This window comes from Opisthocomus hoazin, chromosome 18 (genome assembly GCF_030867145.1).
Source record: "Opisthocomus hoazin isolate bOpiHoa1 chromosome 18, bOpiHoa1.hap1, whole genome shotgun sequence".
In the NCBI taxonomy this organism is placed as follows: Eukaryota; Metazoa; Chordata; class Aves; order Opisthocomiformes; family Opisthocomidae; genus Opisthocomus; species Opisthocomus hoazin.
This window is the reverse complement of record NC_134431.1, coordinates 16,481,984-16,491,824: the sequence shown is the minus strand read 5'-3', so window position 1 is coordinate 16,491,824 and position 9,841 is coordinate 16,481,984. Positions and strand designations below refer to the sequence as shown.

The 9,841-nt window shown below is 44.9% G+C and overlaps 1 protein-coding gene across 1 annotated transcript in view; it reads right to left on the bottom strand.

Moving 5' to 3' along the window:
* Positions 1–4,722: 4,722 nt before the first annotated feature.
* Positions 4,723–9,841, bottom strand: part of NTSR1 (neurotensin receptor 1) — a 62,550-nt gene continuing 57,431 nt past the window's right edge. The window contains exon 4 of the mRNA XM_009933948.2: positions 4,723–9,167. Coding sequence (XP_009932250.2) covers positions 8,918–9,167 — 250 coding nt within the window. The 3' untranslated portion in view covers positions 4,723–8,917. The remainder of the gene's footprint in view (positions 9,168–9,841) is intronic.

Genomic DNA, 9,841 nt, shown 5'->3' with positions numbered 1-9,841 from the left:
CTGATTTATACCAGGTGTGCATGTGGGCCTTCATCTGGGCTCAGAAATGCCCCACAAATTTGTATTTTCTTTCATTTCAAAAGCCTAGAGGCTTGTGTATACATGTCTTGCTAGATCAGCTCCCCCCAGGAAGGATGCTCACTTCTCTGGGCAAGAAAATTCACCAGTCTTGCTGTGGTGTCTTTGGTGACCAGCTTTGAAATCTCCATACCTGCTGCTTGTCCTAATCCAGATCAAGACCAGAGGAAGAAGAGGGGTGACTCTCAAGGTCTGAGTCAAGAACCACTGTGGGCTACATAAGATGTTTTTCTGGGATGGTCACAAATAATCTAATTTAATGCTTGTGGTGATGGTAAAGAGAATTTAATCTTATCCCAGTTGTCAGTCTGAAGGAAGTTAAAAAATTATTTACTGCAGTGATGTGGAACTTCGTAAGAACGCGTACTCTGTGTGAGAGCTGTACCAAAAATGCTGTTGACAGTCGTAGCTGCTTTTCAAGTGGACAGAAGAACTAAAACATGGAAAATGTCAGGTGTCACAGATTTTGTTATAGTTGTCCATGGCACCACTAAGGTCATTCCCATTTAATGGAGTTTATTCCTGTTTGACTATTTTTAAAATTCAGAACACAATGCTGCACCTCCTGCAGTCTGTATGCTTTCTATATGGAAACAGACACCAAGGATAAAGGCACCGTCAAGAACACTTTGAAAGCTGCCAAGTGCTATGCCAAGGTTGCTGCTGTTGCTGACAACCAGAGAGAAGCTGCTTTTAAATCGCTGAATGTTGGCATGTTTTGCTAATATACGTCTTGAAACGGAGGCTTAAAATATCTCATGGACTACCTGCTTAAGCTGAATGAAGGGAAAGATGAATCAGAGTTGACTGTGCCGGAAACACTGGGGTTTGAATCTCTGGTCTACAAGAAGATAAGATTAGAGATCTTCAGTGAATCCTTTATGTTTTCTGTGCCTGAAAACCATATCATACAACAAGAGCATCTTTGCAGCGACGAAGGTATGAAATGTGCTGGGTTGTTAGCAGTGTGCTAACACTATTATATCTTGGTAATGATGGCTCTTGCCTCGTGATTTTTTCCATGAAATGCTGGGGTGCTGGCAAGCCCACAAGTGACTGTGGACAGCGCATAGGTCCAGGATGGAAGTGGCCGAGTGCTTGCTCTCCAGCCGAGCCTGGGGAGGCTGTTCCACAACAACTGTGACTTCAGAGGAGCGAGCACCATGTTGTGCAGCCCACACTCCAGTTATTCAGAATGCCTACTACCTTAACGCCAGCTGGGCTGTGCAGCAGCCTTCCCTTCATGTGCTTCGGGGGTTGGACTAGAGGTCCCTTCCAACCCTGAACATTCTGTGATTCTGTGATTCTGTGATTCTGTGATTCTGGAAAAACAGCAGTTTTACAAACCTCCCTTGTAGCTCTGGCCCTGGGACTCTTCCCTTGCATGTTTGTCTTTGGCAGGGAGATGAACCACAGGCCTGTGTGACTCACTGTTGATACCTGCTCAGCCCCAAGACACCTATAAAGAAAAAAGGTATGTGAATACTTTCATTGGAGATCACGTAGTTAAGGAGTAGTGATGAGATACAGAGCAATCAGACATCCCGATTAATTATGATGTGTTTTGGTGGTGCCTGGGGCTGAAAGCTGCATAGCAGAAGTGTTGGACATACCCTTTCTACTGAGCAGGGTCCAAAGACAGGAGAAAGGAGAAGCAGAAGAAAGGAGCAAAGAAATCCCAGGCTAGCTGGTTCAGTCCTTAAAGTGACTGAAGGTAATGGAATGGCAAAATATGGTGTGCCTGACCTTTCGTCTTCATGCTGCATTTTATCAAGATGAGGGAGGATGAATGGTCCATCCAAGATACTAATGTCACTCATGAGAGAGGAGTTCTTTATTCTTTCTGTACCTTTGCAGATCTTGAAGAAGATCTTCCGAGCTATGTGTTTGTAGTCGTTCATGGAACTTCAGTTTACAGCGAAGCTGAGACATCTCAGCAATGCACAGTGGAGCAGCAGGAGTGTGAAAGCAGAGTGGACTGTTCCTGCTTTACAAGATGGATTTACATTTTTGCATTAAAAGGGTGAATGATATTGCTTCCCATTTCTTCAGGATTTCATAGAGAAACCATCAAGTGTAATTAAATGTCATGGTGCTGGTGACACAAACCAGCTGAGTCCGCCAGTACTTTCAAGCAAGAGGAACAGGTCCCCACTGGAAAGACCAAAAATTTATAGCAAGTGCATGCATGGGTAAGCGTGTGGCTGTTGTGTTCACACCTGTGATGGTATTCTGACCATCTCTGAGATGTTTAAGCTTCATTTCAGTTTTTTTGACTCTTCCCACTTCTTTTGCTTTCAGTAAGTCTGTCTTCAAGAATAAAACGATTGTGTTTTCTCTCTCTTTAGTAGCTCCGGTCACTGGTGGGCTCAGTTTGTCTGTCCTAAACTTTCCTTCACCATCATTTCTCCCTGGCATTTGGCTGTGTGAGCCCAGTGCTAGGCTGGCAGCTGGTGGAGACTGGGCTGGCTGGTGTGTGCTCATCCCGTGTGACTTTTCCCCTGGGAAACAACCCCAGCACTTTGTTTCAGCCACCCCGCAATACTCGGGGCTGTGTCTCTGCTCATGTACTTCTGGAGGGGTTTTGCACTTGAGTGCCCAAAGTCGCTTCACGCTCTGCTTCATAATTCACAGCCCACAAGAGACCTGTAATAATAACCGGGATGCGCTGCCTGCTTGCTTAAATACCCTCATGAATATACTCCAACCCGATCTACAGTTCAAACAGATTCAATAAGACAGATGAGGATTTAAAGACATTTTAAATAAATTAACTTCTGGATGGATGTTTATTAAGTTTTATGAAGCCATTTACTTAAACATAACATTTGTTTCAAAAGGCACCTGAAATTTTCTTCTTGTGAGCTATGGAAATTACTTTTATAATTGAAATGAGAAATATGGGCCAAATTTAAAGCATTCCTCATTGCTTGAGGCACAGTCTTTCTGCCTTTATAAAAGAAAAAAGAAAAAAGAAAAAAGAAAAAAGAAATTAATTGACTCACCACAGCCCTTTGTTTCCCTCTGCATCGGTGGGGCGTGATGGGATGCCCGATTGCGTGACATTCAGTGGGAGGGCTGCAAGGGTGGAGTGAGGAGCTCCGGTTCCCGGGAGTTTTGCTTTTTCAAGGAGTCAGCCCCGAGCTAGAGAAGTCACGAGCAGAGGGCAACATTTTTCACTCCACCTTGAACATGGTCTGGATTTCTGCATAAGCAATGGAGGCTCCACTGGGAGCATCCTGCCCTGCGCAAAAATCTGCAGCCAGAAAACAAAAATGTTGCCGCGAGTTGTAGACTTTCGCTGCTGAAGACACCAATTGCAGCTCCTTAGGCAGTGGACTGAAAATACACCATTTAACAGAGCAGGGCTGAATGCCAAATAAAAGGATCCATAAAATAAATTATTTGATTGTGTAACAATTTGTGGTGTAGGGACAACGGAGGCTGCTGCTCTTCTCATCCGGAAGCAGCACCAAAATGCTTTCAGAGAGGTGATGCATTTCAGTGAGATTTTAGAAGATGAATTTTCCAGGCATGAATGCTTCCAAATATTTAAACTTTGTTTTGCTGCTGCTTTGCAAGCAACCTTTCCCTCTGCCAGAAATCAAAACAACAGGTTCAAATGGCTAAAAACTGTGAAGATTTTTGTGGATTTTGCTGGTGTTCAGCTGTGCTATTTCCCAACAGAACTTTAACCACGAGCTGCAGGAAGGATGGAGGTGACTGATTTTCGCTCATTAAGTGTAAGGACGCTTTAATATAGCGGGCAATACCCAAGTATTCTGTTCCCACAGAATTGCGTCTCTGTTAGAAAAATGGGTGCCAGCGAGGAAGCGGGTCGTGCAACAGAGGAGAAGGTAGAAGGGAAATCTCACCGTTAAGGCAGAGTAAACCTGCTTCGTTCTTCAGCAACAAATTCTCCGGGGTGAGGGCTTTCTCCTTCGCTGTGCACCTCCAGCTCCTCGTGCAACAATTCTGCTCAGTTTTCTGGGCAGAACCACTGCAGAAATAATAGCCAAGGTACTCTGTCTTTAACGTTCGCCCTATGACAGGGGAAAGCCAGCAGGCAAGACCAGCAAGGCAGTTCAGAAAACAGCCAGGCTCCAGTAGAGCTGCCTGGACCTCAGCACAGCAGCTGCCCTCTGCGCAGCATGGGTCCTCCTTGAAGCCCAGGAGATGTCCGCTCCCACGCTTCATGCTTGTGCATGCCACATGCTCAGAGCCCAGGGGTTCAACCAAAGGGAGTTGGATGATCTCCGTTTCTCTTGTAACAACACAGCGGGACTGGGGACCAGCACGGACCCCCTTTGGTTTCGGCAGATCTCTGGAGGGATCTCTCAGGGCAAAGTCTGCTGATGGGAGTCTTCCTCAAACCTAGCTGGTCTTTTCCCCCATTTATTTGCTGCCTTGCAGACACAAGCAGCAGCTGATGGTTGGAAGCTGCGTTTGCGCTGAACAGCCAGTGCTTGGAGGCTGCGGGAGAGGAGCCCTCGGGTGCCCTTCAGCAGGGGAGGAGCAAAGGTCAGTTCAAGGTCGATGAGATTTCACCAGTTTAGACCACAACCAGCTAGCCTGTGCTGGTAAGCAGGCTGTACGAGAAAGGCGCAGCTGCCATTTCAAGCATAACCAGCCCAAGCCTTAAATTTGGATATTTATTTTTTAGGATCAATAAATGACAAAATAAAATATAATGCCATACAGTACAAAGGCTATATCAGGAAGTAACCATTTCATTACAGTTTCATCAGTAAATACAGTATCAATAATAGCATGTTACATCGAAAGAGTGTTTTCCATTGCTACACAAAAGGATTTCACACCCTCTTGCTTCCCTTTGTCACTGAGAATATTACAAAGGAGACGCTGACACGCTTTTAACATTCGTTTTTTTTCCCATTGCACAACAGGCCACAAAAAATAAAGCACATCAACATTTTTGTATTTCAGAAAAAAAAAAAGTGCGCTTTAAAAAATATTTGCCATAAATACAGTATGTGCAGGACTATCAGGCGGCGTGGCTGGGGAAGGACTCTCGATCACAAAGCCAGGACACAGCATCACGAAATTTTGGATCAGCAATTTCTGCTTTCCCACGAAACGAATCGAGACCGAAAACAGCAGAACTCGTAGAGCTGTAATGTGAAGAACCAGACAAAGCTCTGGCAGATGCAGCTTTGTTTAAACACTTACTGAACACCACTACCAGGAAGATACCAGACTAACACTCAAGGCGTTGAACGGGAAAGCCCCAGCGCTCGCATGCCCTGCAGACTTCTGTCCCTCCCCGAGGGCGGGCAGCAGTGGCAGCCCCACCGATGGTGGGTTCAGACCTGCAGCGAGCTGCCTGCAGCAGCAGCACACCTGGGTTTTTATTTCACTAAACGTTTGACGCTATAAATGCAAAGGTCTTGCTCTTGTCATGTTTACAGCACGGGTCCTGCTAACCCTCCTCTCTTGAGTTTTCCATTTGGTTTTCTCCTTTACGGGTGCAGTCACCGAAGCGAGACCTCATGCACTTTACAAGAAATACAAGCTCAGCAGAGCGTTCAAGCACTGATGTGTATGGGGCCTTTGGTGAGAGAGTCCTGGCTGGGGGAAGTTTCCGAATAGCGTAAGGATTTTGGAAATGTGATTTTGCACTGCTGCCAAATGGATGGCCCTGACAGGTACACTGTGAAGAGAAACGAAACCTCCAAATAATATTTGAAGAGGTCACTTGATAGACACTCTTCAGATGGGAATTTCTCAGAATCCATCTGGCAGCGCTTCACATCTGTGGGTTCAACAGATTTGTTTTCAGTCTAAACAAATAGTTGGAAACACTTACAGGAGATTTGCATAGATTAACAGCATGCCGCACCAGCGCTCACCTCTCTGCCCCAGCAGAGAGTCCACACAAGGCAGGAGTACAAAGGATGCGAGGATGCATTTTGTCTAATGGCAAAAGCCACTTATAATTCATTAGGTTTAAAGTTAAACCTTGTTGGGTTAGTCGTTCAACCGTTGTTAAAAGGCATGGAAAGAAATATTTTTCTGGAATATACTGGGCAGTTTGTACCTTTTTCCTCTCTATGGTGTCATGCTTTCCTGTACAAAACCGTGGGGTCTTGCAGTGAATTATCCTCACTTCTTTGAGCTCAAGGGAACTAAATTTCTAGGTCAAATATAGCAAAACTAGGTGAGGAGGAGAGAGAGGATGAAATCAGCTGCAACTTGCACTATTCAGCTCAGGGTAGTCAGATTTGGGCAGTGGAAGAGGTAGCTTTGAGCTGCAATCTGAGATTAAGGCCATAGACTCAGGTCTGCTCCCGCATTAAACTGCAGAGACAGAGCTGTAGCAGCCAGCAAACCGCTTGGATGGATCCCTCCAAACAGTCAGCTCTTTAGGGCTTGAGTGACCCAACAAACGTTGCAGAAAGAGTTTATGGTAAGTTCGTTTTTACTCAGCTTGTTCCCATTTTCATGTCAATCCAAAAATAAGCCTACTAGTTTCTCTGAGCTGTGATCAAATATTCTGTAAACTGCCAGTGTATCTCAGTAATGAAGATCTAAGCCAAGCATCTTATGTGAAACAACAATTTTTGTACAGTGTTTTCTAAGATAATCAAGCACATTTCAGCAGGTTGGTGTTGAACAAGTATATCAATAATATTTAACATTTCAGAAGAAACTGAGACACGCAGAGTGTTAAATCCTAACGAAAGTCAAAGCAACACACAGTTAACAGCTTCCGTGGGAGGTTTCAGAAACCACCTCCCAGCTGTTGACTCCATTTAGAGGTGAAGCTAAAAAATTTGGGTCCTCTCCAGAAACATTGAAAGTGCCTTGCCTGGAAGGCCAATGTTAAGTGTGTGGCATTAAGACTCCTCTTCCTCTGCTCGTCGTACCTGGACTTTCCCCCAAGGCAGTATGAAAAGGTCTCCTAGAGCTTCTTCTTCCAATCCACCCACGCCATTCTAACACACAGATAACTTTTGCTGGTTTCTCACAGATTTCTTTCCTTTTTTTTTTTCTTGTGTGCCATTACCTGTTTTTCTTGACAAAGAGGAGTCAGCTGTGCATGAGCAACAAAAGTGCTTTGTCAAATATAATCTCTGCCCTCTGTTCGGTTCAACTAGGGCAAGAAATTGAAAGAAGGCATGACAGAACAGAGCTTGCAGTTTGGCTGAATCAGAAGAAACTACAGTCCTGCTGATTTATATTTTGAGCCCTTTCTTTGGGAGTGGTTCTGTATTAGGCATTAAAATTATCTCTCATCTCTGGTAGGTGTGGTTGGAGGTTATGGCTGATGGTAGCCAGGTCTACCATGGTAGCTAGCTCTGTACAACTGCCAGGTTATAAACGCCTTGGAAGCAGACACCCATCACTCACAACTCAGAGTAAATGCCCCAGATGTGTTTTCTTTGTGCCCTGAGCCCCACAGGGCCTAACCCACAAGATACCACATCAGTAGCAGGAGAAGTCACTGGCACGCAGTGGATCAGTAAGTGGTCTCCATCACTGTGTGATGGTTCATAGGGCCAGATCCACATCTCCAGCACTGAGACTTCTGTTACGTACCAAGGGTGTTCATTAGCTGAAGAGTGACAGGGTCTGGGCAAAGCCCAGAAAGCTGAATTGAGCCAAGTGACTCTTCTAGTTTGCCGTCATAAAGAGACAAGCCCTACTCTCCTAATGAAGTGTGGTGTGAAAGGGGATGCAAGGTCACCACCAGCAAAACCACAGCAGAGATTGCCCAAAATGATTGGTTGGTTCCAGGTTCACACAGGTCACCGTCTGCTGTTGGGACAGGGGGAAAAGCCCTTGAGCTTGTCAAGAGGTCCTGCTGCCTACAACTGATACAACCTGTGAGATGTCAGCCTTGTAAAAATGGTGAGGAAACAAGTAAAACAGGAATAAGAATGGGAGAAATCTGAAGGTCCCACAGAATTGGTGCAGGTTGCTCTTACCTCAGCAGCCTGGAGCCCTCATGAGCCTGGAGTTTTCTCACCTCTTAATGCAGGCCAGCTAACTGTTCTCCCTGGCAAAAAATAGAATTTGACTGCATGGCAACAGTAAGATTTTCCATTTCTGTTTATTTTCAGCATTCCAGCTAGGCCGTTTCTGCATTCTTGACTTTGTCAGAGACTTTATTATTTACTGATGTTGCAGTACCAATACCAGCAAGAGATGGGGTTCACTGTGCCAGGCACTATACATGCCCTGAAGAGAATGGTGACCCCCATTCCCCCAGGCCACAGCCACCCCAATCTACGTAAGGCATAATCTATTGTTATTTAATTTCAAGGAGCCAGAGCGGCTCTCTTCAGCACCTAGGTCATATTAATCACAATTTAGATATATTTCTAAAATAACCACCTGGCTCCCTGAGTTTCCACTCCTTGTTCATTGAACATGCCATAAAGGAGCGTGTCCATTCTCCAAAAACATCCCTTTGTGTTCAAAACTGCTTTCTCCTCATCAGACTGTCTGCTCGGTGTCACCAAGAGACGTGACCTCAAACCCTTGGGTATGAACATGGCATCTCTGCACTAAGCAAAGGATGAAATGCAGTATGATTTTGCCTAAGTTTAAGATATTTGGCTTCCCAGTTACCACTGCACTTGGATTTATGCCAGACTGAAGTTACAAAACGTGTAGACATTACTCACAAGAGGCAAGGCCAATGCTTTAAAATAACCTCAAAGTTACTGGCAGAATGAAGCCTATTTTTCCAACAAATATGACTTTGCTAAACACTTTTGTGTTAGGTGAATTTAGAGACCATGCATGAAAGTCACAGAGGCCTCTCTCAAGTTTTGACTCCACGATGAAATGCATTTCCCTTCCTCCTTTGGCTTCAGTATGTAGTTTCCCTTGTGACCTGGCTGGAAAACGTGTGGTTGCTGGAGATGCTGTTGGATTTCCTCGTGAAGCCCAGTCGTTTCTTCTTCTTCCTCCATGGCAGGCACAGGAGTGTGAGGGTAGAGAGGAAGATCTGTCGGAAGTTTGCAGACACCAGGTTATAAAGGATGGGGTTGATTGCTGAACTGACATAGAAGAGGACGTTTGTCAGCATGTAGAAGTAGTGGTAGAAGTTGTAAAGGAAACTGGAAGAACAGAGGAAAGAAAAAAATCTAGTTAGAATGTGGATAAGTGAAATAATTCAAAGTCACAAGGGTGAGAAAAACATGAGCTGTTTTTTCAGCTAACCTTTCTTGGCTGGGGACGTGAGCTTGCCAGTGGGAATCAGTGCATGAACCACCAGGAAAACATCTATGTTTTCAACTGGGACTGGCCATATGTCGGTCAAACACCTCTACAAAGGGCTTACTCCAATCACTAGCAGTTAAAACTTTTTTATGCCCTGGGTCCGGATGTGATCATTACCTTGTGCGTTTATTTTGTCTTCAAAAACAGACATTCTGGAAACTGAGAAGCCAGATGCAAATTTGTTTCTGTGTCATGCATTAGCTTGGCTTTTCTGGCTGCAGTTCTGGTCTACAGAGCCTGCAGAAGAGCCGAGATCTGGTAACAGATGCAGTGCTCTCCTCCCCTCAGCAGTGAGAGCTGCATCAGCTCATGCAGCGGGTCCCTGGGTTGGGATTTGTCTGTAACCTGGGATAGCATTCTCTGTTCTGGGGGCAAGATGACGACAGCATGCTTTTGAAACATATCCTGACCATCACCATGTAATGTTTTCAACTAGAATTGGTTGAAAATGCTTAGTTATTTTGTTTTCTTTTGGAAATATCTTTCCTTGGGACAACTGAGATCAACAGCT